At 40.4% G+C, this 22409-nt stretch overlaps 1 protein-coding gene across 1 annotated transcript in view; it reads right to left on the bottom strand.

The window, feature by feature from the left end:
- pcdh7a (protocadherin 7a) overlaps positions 1-21826 on the bottom strand; it is a 78553-nt gene extending 56727 nt beyond the window's left edge. The window contains exons 1-3 of the mRNA XM_055158361.1: positions 20427-21826; positions 16791-17958; positions 2486-3265 (exon numbers count right to left, since the gene is read on the bottom strand). Coding sequence (XP_055014336.1) covers positions 2486-3265; positions 16791-17958; positions 20427-21826 — 3348 coding nt within the window. The remainder of the gene's footprint in view (positions 1-2485; positions 3266-16790; positions 17959-20426) is intronic.
- Between the last annotated feature and the right edge of the window lie 583 nt (positions 21827-22409).

The raw sequence follows: 22409 nt of genomic DNA, 5'->3' as shown, positions 1-22409 counted from the left end.
TGTCTCTGCATATTCTGTACATTTGTTGGGAGCCTCCTGTAAGTTTATTAAAATTGCCAGAGCAGCTTGAAGGTCCGACGCATGGAAATTATCTAACATGTTTGTTTCTGTGTATGTTTGTGATGTAAACATGTAAGCGACGTGAGCAGATCTGACCAGAGTTTTGTGTCTTGGGCAGTGGAGACAGAAACAGCAGAGTGTGTTCAACTTTTCCACTCTGGAAGTGGTTTCAGATTTTTGCGCTTTTAAGCCCCGAAAACGCCGTCACCATCTAAACGAAAGGCACTTCCGATAAAATATTTTGTCTTTTCTACCCGCAAGCGTTCTTGTGTAAACAGGCCCTGAATTCTTCTATCAAACAGAAAACACTCCGTTCCTCCTTGTGATGTCATGTGGTAATACAGGAAGTGCACCATTGTGTTTTTACACTCCTTATATTCACTAGAATCATTTGGTTGATTTCACCCCTGGAATTTCCAATCTTCACTGAACTAAAGGTAAAGGGCAGAAAATTACAGCTTCACCACATCGTCACCAGGTTTTTATGTGGTGGTCAAATATGTGAATGAAACAAAACACAACTCCAGGTATGTTTTTAAGGAGGTAACAGCATTCTAACATAGCTTAAAGCTCAGAAGAGTCAGTTTTGTGTAATATAGGATCTTTACGTGACCTTCCTTAAGATATAAAATCACAATAATTAGTTTGAAGGATTTAGGGAAGAGGCAGTTCATACCATTACAGCTGCAGATATCTCAGAAACAACTTTCAAAACATGATGAAGAGCCCAAAATACATATAGTGTTTCTCTGTCTAAGGGGGTCGCAATCTCTGTGTCTATCAGCAGGACTTTGGTTTTATAACTATGCAAACACCAAAGCCTGCGCATTCATTAAACAGCAAAAATTGTAAGCAGAATCACCATATATGCTAAATGGGGGAGGAATAACAGCATGACAAGGGAAACATGGACAGAAAATGACCATTTACGCAGTTGGAGGTGACGACGCGCCCACTCAGTCCGCGTCCTCCGCACAGCACAACTCTTCAGGGGATTTTACACGCACAGACCCTCCCTAAAAAGGATTCAAGTGGTATCCACATTCACATATTGTTGCACACGGGCAGGGGGTGAGTCATGTCCACTGTATTAGATCGTGCTTAACAGAGGCCTCATGTCTACCAGCAGGAGCAGTAGCCACAGTATCTCGGGGACTCACACGCAGCTAAGGCCCAGTGACAGCTCCTTTGTGCAGATAAAATGTATGTTGGGATGCTAGCAACGGGGAGCGCGCTATGGTATGTCAGCAGATGTGTGAATATAAAAGAGGAAGTGCAGTGGGAGGGCGAGCGAAAGGGAGCCTGTCAAAGGAATTAAGTAAAGGATAGTTTGAATTAGAAGAATTAGATGCGCAAAAGTAGTACTTGTCAAAAGTAGTAGTTGTGATACTATCAAAAAATGACAACTTAAAGTGTGTAAACTGTGTAACTGTGGTGGAGGGTCCGTCACCTGCTTGTTTCTATGGATGTCATGTCATTGCTCTGCCTGGAATATTCCACAGTATGATTTAAACAACTCTACCTTACATTTATTCAATTACAGGTGAGTTTACAGCTCAAAATACCTTAAAAAAACAGGCATTCTGACTGTGAGTGGGGTAGCCTTTCCACAGATCTGACCTGTAACTTGGTCTGATTTGGTCTCCTTTAAGATTTTTTAAAACATTCCAGGCAAAGTAATAACATTTCCATGGAGAAAAGCCTTTGATGGACTGTCCAAAATAAAAGTGCAACTTTTTTGCTGTTTTAAAAAGTCATTTTTTTTACTAAATTTGATAAGATCCTTGTGTGACTGATGTGTGCTCTTACAGAAACACACACCTAAGCCTGTCACGAAAATCACTATATCAGCTTATGGTTCAGTATATGAAAGCTGGAATAGTACATTTTGGAGGTCAATATTTATCACATGTACTTTTTCTTTGCACTTCTGGGAAATTTGTGGTTATTTTTTGGCAACACGATAAGATTTAAGCCGTAAGAGGTTTAATTAAAAACTTCTATGACTCATTATAGATAAGAACTAAGTGCAAAAGTGCTTCATTCTGCTGTTTATTTATTGCCGCTCATGATGTTTTAACCATATTGATTAAGAATAGTTTTGTGGTTTAAATCTGCTCAGTTATTGTGTCACTGGCATAAATTAGCTGCCATATTATTGTTTATTGTCTATATTTAAATCAACAATATATCAAACTTCAAGTTTTGTTATTGTGACAGGCCTACACACACCATTCACTCTCATATTCTTTCTCTGCAGGCAGTTTAGAGTCTTGTTTTGGGAGATTGCATTTTCTGGACTGAGGATTGAACTCCCCTGATGGTAGCCAAGAGCGCCAGCCGTTCTCCCACCATTCCCACCCAAAATCTTTTACGGAAAACAAAGCACAAGCGGCAAAATTGAGAAAACCCATGGAAGTCTTACCTGTTTGCTGTACTTGTTCCCGGTCTGGCAGCCGTACTCGGAGCACTGGTCAGACCCAAGGGACATAGCGTCTGCGTTGCCACTGCCCCCACTGCTGCTGCTGCTGGACCCGGCACTGCCCGCACAGCCCCCACTGCCCACAAACGTGTTGGAGGGGGGCAGCTCCTGGACCGCCTGGTGTTTCTTGCCCTCAGCCGGTGGTGAGTGTGGCTGCAGATTGACCGCGGGGAGAGGAGAGCTGGATTTGTAGTGCCGTGCCAGGTCTGGACTGGACTGGTGCCTCCTTCCTCCACCCATACGAGGGCTGCCGGGGTCCCCGTCCACGGCGCAGTACCTGGCCGCTAACCGCTCACTCGCGCTACTCATGTCCTCCTCGTCCTCGTCATTGGGGTGGCGTCTGAGTCCGTTCACGGTGACAATCCCGCTGTACATGGACCGGTCTGACTTCGTTGACGTCGCCGTTCCACCTCCGCCGCCATTCCGTTTGTCTCGGCGAGGTTTGCGTCCACGATCTGACCCCCCACCGCGGACCCCCTGCGGTTGTGTACCAGGGGGGCTGAAGAAGTCCTCCTCGGGCTCCTTCTTACCTGCCTCATAGCCGTTCTTACCCTGAGCCCCACACTGGCGAGCTGTGACAACAAGAAGGATCACCAGGATGACCGCTGCGGCCCCTGCCAGGACGCCAATAGCTACACTGAGCCTCTGTTTTCCTAACGCACGCTCGCTGTCTGGGTCCCCCGCGATGTCCAGTGACAGAGGCGCCATCAGACTCTTGGCCACCTGGGAGGGAGACAGATAGAGGGGAGAGCAGAGCAGAAAATGAGTCAGTAAAGGATGACACAGTGGGCGTCATAGAGTCATAGAAACACATCAAACAACATTTTCAACTTAATTAAAGGCATCAGTGTGCGCTAGTGGGGGAGCTTCTGCATTATTCCCCGATTTATAGAGTGTCACTAAATATATAATTGCTCTTGCTTCCCATTGCAACATTTCAAGTTGTGCCTGTGATCTCACTTCATCCGCACCGGTACAGCCAGGCAGCCTCGGATTAAACCTTTTAAAGCTGATTACAGTGAATAATGGGTAGAAGAAGAAGCCAAACAGGAAGGGAAAAGTTGCCAAAACACTGGGCCTGTCACGATAATTACTGTCATGATAATTACATTATCGACTTATCATTCAAAGCTGAAACAATATATTTTGAGACTCAATATTTATCAATGTTTTCTTTGCAATACTGGGGGTTCTTGGGGTTTTTGGCTACACAATGCAATTTGAGAAGTAAAAGGTTTGAGGTGCATTGTGTAACTTTTCTGGTGGAGGGTCCTTCAAATACTTGTCTCCATGGAGATGTTATTGCTTTCACTACTATCTTCATGGAGACCAAACCAGACCAAGTTACAGCTCATATCTGTGGAGAGGCGACCCCGCTCACAGTCAGAAGGCCTGTTTTTCTACATATTTTTGAGCTGTACAACCACCTGTAATTTATTAAATGTACGGTAGAGCTGTTTAATGTCATACTGTGGAACATTCCAGGTAGAGGAATGACATATCCACAAAAACAAGCAGGTGATGAACACTCCACTGGAAAATTTACATATTGCACCTTTAAATTAATAACTTCTGTGACTCATTATAGATACAAACTAACTACTGAAGTGTTTCAGTCTGCTGTATATTTATTACACCTCACAATTTTTTTGACAATATTGTAGATTCAGAATTGTTTTTGTGGCTTAAATCTGCTTTGGGTTATTCTGTCAGTGCTTTAAATTTGTAGTAATATTATGATTTATTGTCTATATTTATTTCAGCAATATATATGTCGCACTCTAAATTTCCTATCGTGACAGGCTTACAAAACACAGACTCACATGAAATCTTAAACCAGACAATAAGAGTATTCTCCAACCACATCTTCTGCTCTGTCTCATCCGCGAACAATGTGCGTATTGTAATTGACAGAGTGGGCGAGCATTTGGTATCATGATTTTTCGCACTGACACTTAAATGGATAAATCATGACTAGCCCACTCTAAATATGTGAATTCCATGGCATCAATTATGTGGATTTCTTATTCTTTCTTTTCCTGTTCTTTCTTGTTTGGCAATGCAAATCCTCTACCACCTAGTGTGCGATAATGAGTGGTGAATGGAGATTTTGGATACATTTGACATTACATCGTATGCTGTGTGTTCATCCACCACCCTGTTAAACTGGCAAAAGAGATACTACAACAGAGTGCGATATATTGCTGAAGTAAATATAGATGATAAACAATAAAACTGAAACAACTTCATGCCACCGAAGCAATTACCCAAAAGCAGATTTAAATTACACAAACTATTCTAAATGTAAACAAAAACAAAGGCTACATCCACACGACAGCTCTCCTGGATTTTTTTTATTTTTTTGGTTGAAAAAAATTCGGATCAATAAATATTCACTTCCACATGACAACGAAGCACTGAGTGAAAACAATGCAACACATATGCCACACCTATATGTGGTGCTGTAAACAGGATACAGTCAGAGCCACAGGACACACAATACTATGAGGAGCGCATGTGTATAAAGTCCTTCCTGTGCGGGGATCTCTTCTGGTCATGTGGTGATGACAGGGTTGCAACATCATCATTTTCCAAAAGCTATGGTTTGGTTGCCCACATGACAATGCAACACCGGTGTTCTCAGATCTGAGCCGGAATCTGGAACCCGTTTTCAAACCCAATTTTTGCCCATTCAAAACACCAGCTCCATGTGGAAGAAAGGCCAAAACAAATGTATATCTTGTCTGTTGGAGAATCTGTCATCTGCTTGTCTCCATGGAGATGTGACTAGAATGTTCCACAGTATGGCTGTAAACTAAAGAAACTCCATGAGGACTTTTACAAATTATAATTATAAATTACATGTTAGATTTGTGAAGAGGTGACCCCACTGAGTGAGAATGAATGGTTTTAAGATGTTTTTGAGCCTGTAGCCTGAACACCTGTAGTTGAATAAATGCAAGACTGATTAGTTTAATACCGTACAACTTAAACAGAAGCATTAACATCTCTATGGAGACAAACAGGTTGCGAATCTTCTCCAGAAAAGTTACACATTTGACCTTTAAGTACTTGGGTTGCATCTGTAATGAGTTAGACAGTATTAATTCAATCCTTTTTCTGTTGTGATCACATTACCAAAACATAACAAAAAACTTTCTAGTAACGCAAAGAAAATGCACATAGGGTTAATATTGATCTCCATAAAGCTTTCATATATTGGATGACAAGTTGATATAGTAATTGTCGTGGCAGGCCTGAATACATAGCTGCACTACACTTGTATTCTGAGAAACAGAGCCAGTCAAATGCAGTCTGTTGAGTAGGTAAGTCGGTAAGTCTATCTCTCACATGCACACTTCGCTGCAAGTAATAATCCATTTGTGCAGTATAAATTCTACCATGTTATTTCATTAAACCCAATTTAAAAATACTAGGAGTTCACAACGGGGCAAAGTAATGAAGTGCATATTAGAACATGTTGCACTGAAGGATGGGCTCACATATGAACACAGTCCCCACACATGCTTTAAGCCAGTGCTCTAATAAAAGGATCATTACTGGGAGAAGTGCCTGAAGTCTAAGCATGCCCATTACTTGTTATGGAAGCACGCATGACAGGAAACAATGAGGCTGCAGTGGTGGTCCATGCTAACCGTAATACAGGCCATGCGTCTGAATATAGTTAATCAATACTGAGAAACCATGCGGGGCGTTTCATTATACAACAACGCTCATGCATGGAGATATATATACACTTGCTACCTACACGGTCCCACACACAAACCAGCAGGCACGAGCTGTCAGGGAGACATCTCATTCAGTGGCTCTGACCCCCGCATCTCACGGTCCACACGACAATTCTTTTAACCTGTCAAAACTAGCTATTATACAGTCACGTAATCCCTGCTACCGCGCTATGTAATAGGCTTCAGGAATGAATAGGTAAGAGATACAAAGTCAAGGTTAAAAAAAAAGAAAGACTTCAATTTTCTTTTCCCAGGGATTGGCTCAGAAACGAAATAAAAGGACTCGTATGGCAGAATTTGTTATATACCGAAGTGGCATATTACATTATCCCCAGCTAAGAATAGTTCTGTGTTAGGCTTCGTATTTTTATTGTTATCCATCTGCGGGTGAAGCTGTATTGTTTCTAAGTGACTAGGGGTGTACTGAGTTATAGTTGTTGTACAGTGGAGGACAGACCTCTCTGTGCCTGGCTCTGCTTTACCAGTCTGCCTCATTGTTCCTACTTGCCTGCAGTATTTCCATTCTCATTCTGCAGGGGATCTGTGTAGCTTAGTGCATCCTAGCCTACTCCGCCGTATTGTGCTTGTAAAAAGGCACAGAAAAAGAGAAAGAGAAGAGAATCTATGTCTATGCAGCTTCTATTCATTCGAGACTGAAAGTGCAAGGTGTACTGGCAACTTTTACAAGCACGGCATATAGAGTGCTCAGTCTATCTATAGTACAGGGCAGTGTGCTCAAATATGCACTAGAAAGCCCATATATCAATGTATGCATCCCCAAAGTCCCAATGGAATCTTCAATGGAGGCGCTTTAGCTGTGTCCCAAGCTCCGATTCACACCACCACATATCTGCTCTCTCCTCCAAGGACTTGGTTATCTACATGTCACTGCACATGCCGATGCTCACAGCACAGAGGGGAAATTTTCCAAGACCGCAATATTGACCCGAGCTGTACAGGCCCTAAATCTTTGTCTGACTAGTTCAATACACTTGTACTTGTGGGAGGAATAAGAATAGAAACAAATAAATTAAAGTTGGAAAGGTTCGGGATACACTGAGATAACTTGCTGGTGTTAGTATTGATTGAAATGTTTTAACGCTGCATTAGTGATGTGCTAAAATGTGCCTGTACAAGTCTTGGTTGAGGTTCAAATATTACACAAAGCAAGAATGCACCATAAAATTAACAAGAAAGGGGCAGAAAAATCATTTCATAACCTTGTTGGGAAGATTACTCTAGGAGATTCTGTTCATTCTGTTCTTTTTGTGGAAATCTTGAATAATTTTAACTGTTCATGACTTTCAACTTCCTATCATTTGTGACATTTTGACAACTTTTTCCCATTGAAAAGGAAAAATATTTAGTTTTTAATTATTACGTGCTATGGCAACAGTCCAAATATTCCATCATATTGAAACACATGGATAAATGATTAACTACTAACTATTCATTTTCATTTTGCATATCTCCAAAATAACTGCAATATTATCAGCTTTTTGATATATCTCCAATACGAATTCAGTGATCCGATACTGGCATCGCTTCCAAATATCGGTTCAATTTACTGGTCATAGTTGGCGCAGAAAGTTTTGTAATGTTTGAACTTTTAGTAGCAGTTATATGAGAGATACATCACACATTTTTATCAGTTTTGTCTTACTTTATTTTTGTTTAAAGTCAATAAATGCTGTTTTCAGTCTCTGTGCTGGTATTGGCAGATACTTAAAGCTATAGTATTGGAATCGGTATCAAAACTGAGCCTAAAATGGTAAAAGCAGACTCTGGGGACTCATCAATTTTTTTTTTAAACTTCTGGAGTCTATAATGTACATATTTGTTCACTGTACACATTTCAAAACACTACAAAATTCCTCTTGTATAAATTGTGCAATTGCAGTTTACAGTTTTACTTTGATTTTTTTTGTGATGTAACTCAACAACACGTAACACTTTTTTGTCCAATCTAAAAGTAAATGTGTGGAAAAAATCTCATCAGATAAGTTTTTCTCTTGTGTGTGAGATCTTGTGACACAACATCTTGTCCCATCCCTATTAGCAGCGATAGACCGATATATGGTTTGGCCGATATGCAGGCCGATAATTCCTTTTTAGTGTATCTGCAATTGGCCATAAATCTTCCTCAGAGGTTGATATTTTGTTTGGCTCAAGCAGCTGCCTAAATATGCATGAAAACTATATGCATTAAGCTTTGTTTGAACACTTTAGTCCAAAGAGGGCACTGCAAAAATGTTTATAGTTTATAGTTAAAAAAAAATGTTGTAAATGAGTTTGTACTAAATTTTAACTTGATCATTTTTAAAATATGACCTGAATAGACTCTACATATTGACCCAGAAATATTGGCAGAGGTCAATGGCCATTGGTTACTCTGGATTGTGAACTATCAGCATGAAAAAATGCATATTGGTTGAACTCTAATGTCTATTTATTATAAAGTTGGTCACGTTTTTACATTGCTTTCTGACATGTGCTCAAGAACTGTATACACATTCTTTCTAGCAGCTTTGTTTGTGTGTCTGTATACACTTTTCCACTGCTTAATTGTGCAATACTTAAAGCTATAGTATTGGAATCAGTATCAGAACTGAGCCTAAAATGGTAAAAGTAGAATCTGGGGATTCAACAAACATTTTTTTTAGCTTCTGGAGTCTATATAATGTACGTATTTGTTCACTGTAAACATTTCAGGCATTATATTTCAACACTATAAACTGTCAGTTGAAGGCAATACATTTAGACACATAATTTGCCCCTGCAGTGATTATGATACATTTTCTTTATACAGTCTTGTGTGTAAACCCTCAGGAGAGAAATGTCACACTAACAAATCGCAATTGTTTTTCGGCATGAAACAATCTGGCAAGAACGCTCTCTGGCTCTACTTTCAACATGACTTATATCTGGAGATCCGATCATTTCGGTCCCACCAGCCCGTATTTTAATATAAAAGGCATAACAAATAATAAACACGGCAAAGATCCTGCACTTTGAATTGCTTCCTCCTTATGCTCAAAGGCTACATCGTCACATTGTCATTACCGCAATTACCCGACATGTGGTTCACCCAGTGCTGGTGGAATGAAAGAAGCGGAGTCATTTTCCAGTGCTGTGCTGCAGAGGTAGCAGCAGTTTCCCTTCCCTAATTACGTCTGGCATCCATCCACGACTCAGTTTGACTTCATTATGAGATGGAGGTATTCTCTCCTCAATGACTTCTACTAAATTACTTCACCAAGTTCTTCCTGACAATCAAAATCCACGGAGCATCCAATCAAAGGTAGCTTTCGTACCAACATAGGCATTGTGGTTTGAGTTGTGGTAGTGTTGCTAGTTCAATCAGTATATTTCCCCTTTTTAGTGTATCGGCAGTTGAATCGGTATATATCTAGTAGAAAGACCGATATATCGTATGGCTGATATTTGCTCTTTTTAGTGTATCGACTCTCAGCAATAAATCGCCTACAGAGGTCGATATTCTGTTTGGCTCAACCAGATGTCTAAATTTGCATGAAAAATACCAGCATGGACATTATGATTAATTTCAGTGTTGCGAGTTGAAACAGTGTAATTCTAGTAGATAGAGGTGGGACACAATTTTCACAAGGCAAGACGAAACAAGAGATTAGATCGACGAGAACGAGGCAAGATGAGACTTTGACAAAATTCCTCTTGTATAAATTGTGCAATTGCAGTTTCCAATTTTGGCTTCACACTTTTAGATTTTTTTATTTGTGATGTAACTCACCAACACGAACCCTTTTTTGTCCAATCTAAAAGTAAACATGTGGAGATAAGTTTTTCCTCTTGTGCGCACAGTCTTGTGGTAACTTTGACTTGCGAGATCTTGTGGCGCAAGATCTTGTCCCATCCCTATTAGCAGAGATAGACTGATATATCGTTTGGTCGATAGAGCAGGTGGATATTTGACTTTTTTAGTGTATCTGCTATCAGCCATAAATCTTCCTCAGAGGTCGATATTGTGTTTGGCTCAAGCAACTGCCTAAATATGCATGAAAACTATATGCATTAAGCTTTGTTTGAACACTTAAGTCCAAAGAGGGCACTGCAAAAATGTGATCACATTGGACTCAACACAGTTTGTAGAAAAAAGAAATGTTGTAAACGAGTTTGTACTCAATTTTAACTTGATAAATTGGGAAAAATTACCTGAATAGACTCTACATATCGACCCAGAAATATTGGCAGAGGTCATTGGCCATTGGTTCCTCTGGATTCTAAACTATTGGCATGAAAAAACAAATGTCAGTTTAATCTTTAATGTCTACTTATTGTAAAGTTTGTCACGTTTTTACATTACTTTCTGACACGTGCTCAAGAGCTGTATACATATTCTTTCTAGCAGCTTTGTTTGCATGTCTGTATACACTTTTCCACTGCTTAATTGTGTGTTAACAATAAGCCTTACATTCTTTTTAAAATTTTCTTGTTATTTTGTGCAGTTGCCAAAGTGAAAAATTGACAAATCTATTCTATTTTCTCACGCCAAATAACTTTCTGTGCTCTTTTACAACACCCCTAACTCTTTTCAGACTCTTGTATTAATCTTCGGCTGTTTCTGTCTGAAAATCCAACTCCATCCACCAAAATGTATTCACTATTTCCTATCTACACATATACATCCATTCATAATAAAGCCTACGAGTCACTGAACCACAAACAGAGAAGTGTAAAATGTAAATTACTTTTATACAAATACAAACAAATTCAAACAAAGGCTTGGTAATGACCTGTAGTCACGTAATGGAATCTAATATGGATCAACTGTCCCCTCTTTGGCAGTTCAAATACCCTTTTCACATCAGCGTTTATATAATGATTCATTCCAATACTGAGTGTTCAACTGAATCAATAGTTGGTGGCTGGAACAGAGACTACACTGGAGCAGGTTTTGGAGAGCAGATAAACTAATGGTATCAATGTGGTTGAATGTATAAAAAAAAAAAAAAAAGAAATCCTGTTTTAGTTTGTTGAAAGTACATACAAGAGGGGTTTCAATAAAATATATCCTAAAAATGGAACAAAAAATTTTATTACATTGTTTCTGTTTTGTATTTTGACAAAAACACAGTTAAAGGTGCATTGTGTAACTCTTCTGGTGGAGAATTCACCACCTGTTTTCTTCATGAGGATATTATTGCTTTGTCTGAAATGTTGCACAGTATCATTTTAAACACATCCATCTCGATGGAGATAAGAAGGTAGGGCATGTTACAGGTCAGATCTGTGGAGAAGCTAGAGCGTGCACAGTGAGGACTGTTTTTTAGAGGTATTATTTAGCAACATAATCACTTCAGGTTTAAAATAAAGCAGGACAGCAAAGATGAATGGCAAACAGCGCAACATCCCAAGCTAAATAATCACATCTGTATGGAGGCAAACTGGTGGCAGATTCTCTACCAGAAAAGATACATAATGCACCTTTAAAATAACACATAATTTTATAAGAGTATTTAATACATTAATACAAGAGTATGAAAAAGCCCATGCATCTGTCAAACAAACAAACAAACAAACAAAAAAACAAAAACAAACAAACAAAAAAACATCACTGAGACGGTCAGCCATAATGTAAGGTCACTGCTCAGCAAAAAACTGTGACCATTAATCTATAGATATCCTTCTATGCAACACTAACATACCAAGAATATTCCTCTCTCTCAAATGCCTTTTTCTGCAACATTTCTTTCAGCCGAACAATAAAACAACAGGCTTTTATGTCCTTGCACAGACCAGTCCCCTGTTCCTAACACCAGCCACTGAAAAACTGCACACGGAAATCTCCCTTTCTTCAGTCATCATCAGTTATTAACATAAAGAGATTACAGCTGTTTTCCGGTCAATATCATCTCAAATGGACAAAGTCAAGACTGTAGATTCAGAAGTAAAACCTGCCATTGAAAGGATGTAATTCTAGTTACCATGACACCATAAAAAGCAAAAATTATCCTTATTTTTACTGCCCATTTAGAACATACAGTACATCCTGTTCCAAGCTCAAACACTATAGTAAAATTTTTTTCATCTTCCAAGAAAAAAGCAAACCCGTGACCCATTTTTAAAGATGAACATAGGTGGAAGCAGTTTTCCATCTAAGCTATTTGCGAATGCAACAGTGTTTCTGACTAGCACCGCGAGATCTGCTTTGTGATATTTGTGTCTTGTTTCTGACCTTTTCCTTTGCTTTTACGAGGCTCACGGGGCTCACTCTTAATGTCCCGTTTCATTAACAAACACAGTCCAGGAGACCTTTTCTTCAAAGACATGTCTGAAACAGTCTACCACGTGGAGCCTTACAAACCACAAAGCTCAAAACAAACACTTCAACCACAAGGCCACAGAGACAGAGCCACCATTAGTCAGACAGATCACAACATCACAGTCACTTAAGAAAGAATTAACTGTATACAGAGACTTAAAGATGTCAAGTGACACGAGTATGAGGATTTGCATATTTGTCAGTAGTTAAATGTTACTTATAAAGGGGGAAGAATTTCTGGAATATCTTTAATTTAATATGTTTCAATGGGTTTAGAAGAAACATATTTTACTGCAGTTCAAGGTTTATAGAGATTTCTAAAAAACTTATAACTTATAACTTACAAATTGCTGAATGTCAAAGGGTTGACTTGCTCGATTATCAATCTACTAAAAATGGACTAACCAAGCAATATTTTGAGCCAGGATTTGGAGCAGCACATTGATCATACTTACTGTTTAATATCTGTACTTAAAGGTGCACTGTGCAACTTTTCTGGTGGAGGGTCCGTCACCTGCTTGTCTCAATGGAGATGTTATTGCTTTCCCTAGAATTTTCAATGGTATGACCTTAAACATTTTCATCTATGGGTGTTTCTATTGCTAAAAAATACAATAATTCCTTCTGTGAATGGGGGTTACGCTCCACAGATCTGAATTGTAATTTAGCGTAGTTCTGTAAGATGCTTGTCTCTCTTATGATAGATAGGTCAAATCTTTACTGCGGAACATTCTAGATAAAGCAATAACACTTCCACAGAGACATCAAGTAGTAAACTCTCCACTAGAAATGTTGACCTGTGCACTTAAAAAAAAAAGATAAACATTTCAAGTTACTTTTTTACAAAAGCAAATACAAGAGCCTGTGAGCTGGTCAGTGCCAATTCCAGCCCTGCAACTAAGAGGCTGCTGTCTAGTGTCAACCTTTCAATTTAAAACTTTCTAAGACTATCAAGAAACACATTTGACTATTGATATAAACCAGGATATAAAAGCTGCATTTCCTCATGAGTAGCATTGTAACTACTGAAAACAGAAGACTGCACTTTATCTTATACTATCCATTTTGCTATGCTCCTCTGGATTTAAAAACACAGCCATACTCTTGGAATGAGTTTGCTCTGTACCTAATCAAATCTGCAAACCTAACGATTTAAACAAACATCCACTTAAGTTGAGCCTTTAATAGAGATACATAACGGGACAGGTCCATCTCTGTTTGTGGCTCACTAGCACACACTCACCCATAATTCTCTTGCTCTCTCCCCAATACACACCTAATGCTCGCTGCCCTGAGTTCAATGTACCAGAAAAAAACACTTCAGTAATAACAGTTATTTTAAACACAGTCATTATAAGAATGCACGAGAGCACATGGGCAGGAAAAAATAATGATGATACTGCAGTGTGTAGCCTTCAGTAGCAAAGGAAGAAACAAAGATTTTAGTACAAATATAAACGCAATTACTTCTCCGGTAAATGGGCAGAAAATTATAACACAGCGCAGGGGAAATAGTGCACTTTCTTATTCTATCACCAAAATGATCGTCCTACCAGTTCACTTTAACAGCTGTAATCAGTTGTCATTATTGTCTTGCCTATTGTGCTGTCGGTGCGGCCATTATTTGAATAGATCAAAGGCCGTATCATCACCGCAATTACCGGTTATCATTACGAGCTCTGCACAACAATACGAGTCTGCAGGCATCAAATACACTCTGTTATTCATTAAATGTGTCACATTCCTGTTAGCTTGCATCCATTTGCATAACAATTTTATCTAGCTGCTGAAGTTGTATAATGTGGACTAAAGTTTTACCTGTGTATGTGGACTGACAGCATGCTATGAAGTGACAGTTATGTCTATGAAGCATAACATTGTACTATTAAACTGTAAACTATATTGTATTTGGTGAACTGTGCAACTTTTCTGGAGGGTATGTGCTGCTTGTCTCCATGGAGATGCTCTTGCTTTGCCTTCTACATTCAACAGTATGACATTAAATTTATCTGTATCTGGGGATCCACCGGTTTGATGCTGATATTGATACTAAAAAATCTGCTGGATGAGATCATCGATTCAGCTATTTTTTCAGGATCATTATATTTTTTTCAGGTTGAACATATGAATTGATGTAATAACACTGTTTCTTGGTCATTGTAAGCCTCACATTTAGATCACATCTGTTTTATTTTATTTTTATGTACAGGAAATAAACACTGTTTTCACTCTCTTCCCTCTTATCGGTGGATATTGGATACTGGCAAATACTTAAAGATATAGTATCGCAGAGGTGGGACCAAGTCTTTGTTTTGCAAGTCTCAAGTAAATCTCAAGCCTTTGACCTCAGGTCCGAGTCAAGTCCTGAGTCAAATACGGGCAAGTCCAAGTCGAGTCTCAAGTCACTGGCCCATAAGTCCAAGTCCAAGTCGTCTGCTTTGAGCTTCATGTAATTGAAAGTGTTTAAACCAAAGTACCAAATATAGCTTAGATCTTTGCAATTCATACGACTCTTAAGATAAATTGTACTAAAAAAAATCATTTTATATTTATAGAGTATATAAGAGTTGTAGAAATTAATTTAGTTCATTTTTCCTTTTTTAATCAACATGACATTGACAAGATCTTAATGTGAATCATTATGGTCAGAATAGAAAGAATTAAGATTTAAAAGTGCTTCTCAAGTCTTCTCAAGTCACAGGCCAAGTCTCAAATCACTGACCTTCAAGTCCAAGTCAAGTCCCAAGTCTTAGTCCATTTTATTAAGTCCTAAAAACAGTGACTGAAGCCTGACTCGAGTCCAAGTTACAACTTGCAAGTCCCCACCTCTATAGTATCGGAATCGGTATTGGAACTGAAAAAGCTGAATGGATGCGTCCCTAACTATCTCTGTAGAAACAATCAGGTGACATCACTAGGCAGGTTCCTGGTCAGATCTGAGGAGAGGTGAGTCCACTCTCTACATGTTTTTTCAATAATTAAATTGTTGAGCAATAAAAACACCTGTAATGAAAGACATGTCATAACTATGTGCTTGAAATGCTCTACTGTGTAACATTCCAGGCAATGCAATAACATCTGAATATAGAAAACAAGAAGGTGATGTATCCCCCACCAGAAAGTTACACATTGCACCTTTAGTGTTTAACCTGGTAGAGTAAAGGTTTAATAAATCTGACCAGCCGCCTGAATACTATAATGATGATGGTAAGACAGTACATTACTGTTTACTTCAATATTCATAATACTGCAATGCACTGTGTATTCTGACACCTTTGTACCAGCAACAACAGACTCGCTTCTGTAGCTCAAATTGTCAAAGGTGTTAATGCTGATTCCAGTAGAAAGGTGTCCAAGCACTGTGCATCACGATTTACTGCATAAGTGTCTGTTGCATATTAGGCATATTAGACGTTATATTATGGTCATTAATAATGCAGATAGTGTATCAGACGTTTTCGACCAGGTAAATCAAACGGGCAGAGCATATTTGTCATTGTCCCTAACTGGTATTATTATCTGTAATATCATTAATTTTACTTTAAATATCAGGTGACTTGCATTTCTCTTTTGCTATCAATCAAACATATTACAAGTTATAAACTGAAAAGCAATGTAAAATCTCCCCAACAGAATTTGTGCATTATGAAGGGAGATTTTTCTGTAAAAGACAAAAAGAAAGTGCATAGAAAACTTGCATACATTAAAAATAGATAATAGATGAAGTATATTAAAGGTCCTCTTGGGAGTCTTGAGAGCTTTTAGCCATGTTATAATGCTGTTTCTTCCTCAGAAAAAACATACCAAGGGTTGTTTTTGGTTTTATTTTGCACATATTTGAGTAATGCTGTGTTATTATTAGTCTGTCTTCATCTCAAAATGCTCTGTTCCACCTTGTGATGTCATGAATTTCCAAGTTAACAGCTACTTTTTACATTTTGTTTTGTTTTGCTTTGTTTTGTTGTTTGTAATAATTGGCAATTCCAGGGCTGAAATTACTCAAATGATTCAAGTAAAGGGCTATGGAGTTTAAAAACAGAGTGGAACAGAGAAAGAGATGAACTCAGCCTAAGGATTTGTATGTGAATGAAACAAAACACAACTCCAGGTATGTTTTTTGAAAATATAGATCAGAAAATAGCGTAATATAGGGCCTTTAATATAATGTCGTCTTGTAGATCATATTTAAAATATTTACCTGTGCATCTACTAGAGTAGCATTGGCCAGTGTCTCATTGATGAACACATGAACCAGGGCAGTGGCGCAGAGCGAGGGGATCCCGCTGTCGTTAACCCGGACCACCAGCCTGTGCAGCCCTCTGTGGCGGCGCTCCAGAGGCTCGGCCAGAGTGATGACTCCATTGGTGTGGCCGATCTCAAACAGCCTGAAGGGATTTCCTCCAACCAGGGCATAGCGGAGGTCTGCGTTTGGGCCTGTGTCTGAATCTATGGCGGTCACTGTTCTGACGATGGTGCGTGCGCTGCTGGCAGGAGGGAGGAGGGTGTAGGACTCATTGGCAGGAGATGTGACAGAGGGGGCGTTGTCATTCTCATCTGTCACAAATAAGGACACAGTGGCGGTGGCAGTTCTACGTGGTTCTCCTCCATCAACAGCCCTGACTCTAAAGGTGTAAGTGGCAAGCTTTTCACGATCGAACGAATTGGACGAAAAGATGGTCCCGGTGTTGTTCTCAATGGAAAACACTTCTTGGCGTTCCTTCTCCTCTCCATCTCCTTTCTCTGCTAACTTCTGGTCATCCTCATCCATCTCCACAAACAGGCTTAGTTCTGCATTTTCACCTTCGTCTGCATCTGTGACAGTCACCATGCCAACAGGGCTGTTAGCTAGAAGATTCTCCTTGACATAGAAGGTAAAAATTTCTTGGACAAACTTGGGGGCATTGTCGTTGCGATCCGTCACCAGCACGACAACAGTGGCTGAACCTTGCAGAGGAGGGGTCCCTTTGTCTTTAGCGATTACTCGGAGTTCGTATCTTTCCCGTTGTTCTCGGTCCAGAATTCCATTTGCGCGGATATCGCCATTGTCGGGATCTATGTAAAAGGGCCCATTTCCGGCAGCATCAAGAGAGTAAGCGATCTCTGCATTCTTGCCACTGTCTGCATCAGAAGCTACAACTGTTAGCACCCTCTCGCCTGGTGAGTTGTTCTCAGCAAAGTGGACCTCAACGACACTTTGGGCAAATGTCGGGGCGTGGTCGTTAATATCAACCACTCGCACCATCAGGGAGCTATTACTGGACAGACTTGGGCTCCCAGAATCAACTGCTACTATGGTAACGCTGTACTCTTTGGTGGTCTCATAATCCAGTAAGGCAGAAGTGTGCAAGAAGTACTTTTTCTTGTTTCTGAAAAACAAAAAGCAATTACAACTGAAGGTCATTCTGTTCAGAAGATCACATAACCTTATGTTAGAATGAATACAGTCAAGAACAAGTATCCATCTCATTGAGCAATATAAATTTTTATAAGACTTATTAATTTTACTTATTTTATCCATTCAAGTGCTTAGGGAAATATTTTCATTTGATGTAAGAGCTGTGACATTTGCAATCTACCCCCACAAAAGACAAGTTATTAAAAAGTATAAAAATCCTTCTCTAATGATGTCTCCAGTTTACAGATTGCAGAGCGATATTCTGAATACAAAGCAGTCTTGTCAATATTTGTTTTAAAGTGCTCCACTTGAACAAGCTTAACTGAAATCTGTTCATGAATATACTTGAAATATTTGAAATTATTTTTAAATGGCACTGTAGTTGTAACATAAAACCTTTACATTTACATTAGTTTGTTACAATTGGCTCAGTAATGAAATCACATGAACATAACACTATATAAATGTAGCTATACATTACATTTGGAGTCAGGGCTATTTCAAATCAACATACCTACATCATGTATGTGGTATCTAGTTTGAAAGTGACAGAAATGCCTTCAGAGGGAACCATCTTTGTGGATTTTATGGACTATTAATGGGAGCCTAATGACACAGTGAAAATTTCTATCACAGAGGCATTAGTCTTGAGTTTGGCCCCTCAGGTATAACATTCCACATCAAGCCGAGGTGAAATCAGGAATGCTTCATTACTTTCAGATTAGTGGGACACTATTAACAGCTTGCTACCTTTGCAGTAAACACAGCTACTACACAGTCAAAATGAATAAATACTATTTACAATCTTCAGCATCACATATTAGGCCTGTAGTCGATTTAAGAATTTCTTGGTTCACTGAACACAAGCCCTGTGCATTGATCAATCGATAAACGGGCTTTGCGCTGGCACTGACAAAAGCTCTCAAAATTATTAGAATCACACAAAAACATCTATACATATAACTATACATGCACACTTTAGTCTTAAATAGCATCTGTAGATTAAAGGCCCTATTATGAAAAATTGACTCTTGGGAGCTTTAAGTCATGTTAGAATGTCATTAGCTCCTCAAAAATCATACCTGGAGTTGTGTTTTGTTTCATTCACACATGTGTGAGTAATGCTTTACTATTAGTTTGTCTACATCTCCAAAACTCAAAATGCTCTGTTCCACTTTGTAGTGTTGTAGTTGTAGTTTTCAGGTTAACAGCTGCCTTTTACATTTCATTCAGTAGAGACTTGGCAGTTCCAGATCTGAAATTATCCAACTTGATTCTAGTGAAGGTGCATGAGGTTTAAAAACACAGTGGATCACTTTCTGTATAACCACATGACGTCATACGGAAGGAATGTTTTCTTTTTGAGAGAAGAACTCAGCCTAAATTTGCAGGAGTTGTATGTTGAACATCTATGAATGAAACCAAACAGAACCTCCAGGATTTTTTTTTTTTTGAGAAAAAAACAAAACATAACATAGATCAAAAAATATCATAATATGGGTGCTTTAAACAATTCAGTCATCCCCAAAGCCCCAGCTAACTCAATCCATGCATTCTCCTTTCTGATGTTGTGCATAAATCCTAATAATCTTTAAAAAAATGTAATGACTGAGACACCATCAACTGATTAATCGGCTAAACTTAAGAACTGGCCTTAGTACCAGAGTGTTTTGGCTTTGAAAATGTACTTTGAATGTCACTTACTAGTTCTGTTTAAAAGCCTAAATACTAACCCATTAAATCTGTAAGCACTCTCCTGACATTTCCCTATTTTAAGATTTTAAGCCTGCTGGAACCATTTGCAATTTTCTCTCCACAAAAACAAAAGTCTAAACCAATTAAACTCCACTAATGCCACATCATTAAGGCAGCTCTTTGTTCAGGTGTGCCCCGAGCCATGGTGAGAAATGAAATCCGAGCATCTTTTAGGGAGAAGAACACAGCTTTACAATGGAACACAGAGTCAATCTGGTGCAGCTGCTTGAGTGAAGAGGCACGTTTATCTGTGATCGGAGGAGAGCTTCTTGTGGGCCGGCTCAGGCAGGTGGATTACAATTCCTCCCATAAACACAACACTACAGAGTTTGCTCTCCTCTGCCGACTACTGTTGTTGTTGTGGTGTTCAATTTCACCACTAGGCCAAAACAAACCTAAGTTGACTGAAGTGGGGCTGGCAGGCATGAAAACAACTTTGAACCACTTTCAAGGATCTTTTGGGCTGGGTGGGGGCCGTATTTACTTTGCTGCTTTTTACTCCACTCACTGCACAAACTGTACTATTAAGAGCAGTTTTATTAGAAGTAGAAGTAGTAGTGGCAGTTGTAGTAGTACACATACTATAAGGAGTAATAGTAGTAGTAAAAGTAGTATGGAAGCTCTTAATTTTGGCCACTATGTACCCCATGTGTTGTTATTAAATGTACTGTGTTCAGATCTCACCTGTCAAAGGCTTCATCAGCGGGCAGAGGTGGGAGGGCAGTCTCTCCAGCTGGCTTTAGGGTGAAAGGCACGTCCCCCACCACAGTGCACGTCACAGCCCCGTTCTCCCCCTGATCTCTGTCTGACACCTGCACCAGAGCTACAGGTGTGTCCACCAGAACATTCTCTGGAACCAAAGCTGCTCCATCCCGAACTGGAATTCTTCCAATTTTCCTGATTTCAACACTGGGGACATTATCATTCTCATCCCTCACCGACAGGACTACAGTGGTGCGGTCAGTGCGTGGAGGTTGACCTCTGTCTCTGGCGGTCACTGTGAACCTCAGCTGGGCTACTTCCTCTCTGTCGATCCTGTGGAGCACACTGAGCCAGCCTGTAGCTTCATCCAGACGGAGCAAACGGCGCACAGACTCAGTGGCAGCCCCAAACACATACTCCACCTGTCCATTCACACCTATGTCTCTGTCTGTGGCTCTCACCTGGAGGACAGGTGTGCCGGGAGGGGCGTTCTCTGCCATTTCAGCCTCGTATGTAGCCCGCTCAAACTGTGGGCTGTTGTCATTGACGTCAGTGATGGAGACACGCAGTAGAGCCTGAGAGGAGCGGGGTGGATTTCCCCCATCTCTCACACGCAGGTAAAGTTCATATGAGTCTTTTTGTTCTCGGTCCAATGTGCCCTTTACAATGAGCTGTGGTTGCTTCTCACCATCTGGTATATCTGCCACTTGGAGCTCAAACACACTGCTCCTGGGACCAGCAGTGTCTCCACTTCTGCCCCTCCTGTCTCCTTCCACACGGGTGTTGGTGGTACCCCCCACTGTGCGCCTGGTGGATGTGGGGACAGCTGCCCCATCCTGGATGAGCTCATATCGGTCAATGCCATTTTTACCAAAATCTCTGTCTGTGGCAGTGGGCAGGAGGTACAGAGTTCCTATTGGCCGGTTCTCCTCCACAGAGAGCTGTAGCACAGGTGAGGGGAAGGAAGGGGTGTTGTCATTGATATCTGTGATGACCACTCTGCCCTCAAAAAGGTCAACCCAGCTCTGGAGAGGCCCAATCACTGACACCTCAAAGTCCAGAAAGCACTCATTCTCATCAAAGATCATCTGGCACTGGGGCAGTTTTTCTCGGTCTATGCGCTTTTGGCCTGTGGTCAGCTCCCCAGTCACATTGTCTATCTTAAAGTATTCGGAGCCACTCTCCAGGGCGAACGTCACATCCCCGCTCCCTGTGCCTGCAGTCAAGCCCAGGTCTGCGGCCACGTTTCCAATCTTGACGTCAGGGGGGCCCTCCTCCGCCACTCGGTACCGGAGAGCTGAGTCGGCAAGCGGTAGCTGAGTCAGCAGCTGCAGCGCTAGCAGCACGAGGCTGCGCGGATGCACTGCACCAAGCCTCTGCATGGCTCCTCGTGGCTGTGGTACACCCGGTCTGTTCTTGGGTAGTGCTCAGTGGAGTGTGCACCTTGCAGCGTGGGCGGAGTGACTTTTATCCGTCCGCTCACACCGCGGACTTGAGCTTTACTTCTACGCTGCAGCCTCCTCTCTCCTCCCGGTACACTCTCTCCTCCCCGGTACTCACTTGTGCCTTATAAAGTTCTACAATAGAAATCCCTTTGTTTTACCAGAGCGCTGGTGCAATACATGAATTAAAAAATACATCCCGCTGTGAGAAGAAAGAATGTGAAACTAATTCACCAGTCTTTGATTAATCCACCCCAGCGTCCTTTCTTCTTTTGCCTTTGTCAAAACCGCAGCGCTGTCCCGTTGTCGGCTTATCACTTTATAAAGTCATTTGAAACTTATTTTTATTCCAGTCACATTTGGGACAGCGGCTTTTTCACTGTTCGAAACTGCAATGCAGCACCGCTACACAAAAGAACACTGTGCTTTGCTCACCGGACAGTAGCGCCAAAATCCTCACATCTCCGGCGTGTAAGAGGCAAAAAGACACTAAAGTCTGTGGATTTGTGCTTCTTGTGATCTG

The sequence above is a fragment of the Boleophthalmus pectinirostris genome, unplaced genomic scaffold, assembly GCF_026225935.1.
Source record: "Boleophthalmus pectinirostris isolate CB_2022bp ecotype Guang Dong unplaced genomic scaffold, ASM2622593v1 HiC_scaffold_22, whole genome shotgun sequence".
Taxonomy (NCBI): domain Eukaryota; kingdom Metazoa; phylum Chordata; class Actinopteri; order Gobiiformes; family Gobiidae; genus Boleophthalmus; species Boleophthalmus pectinirostris.
This window is presented reverse-complemented; position numbering and strand designations above follow the sequence as displayed.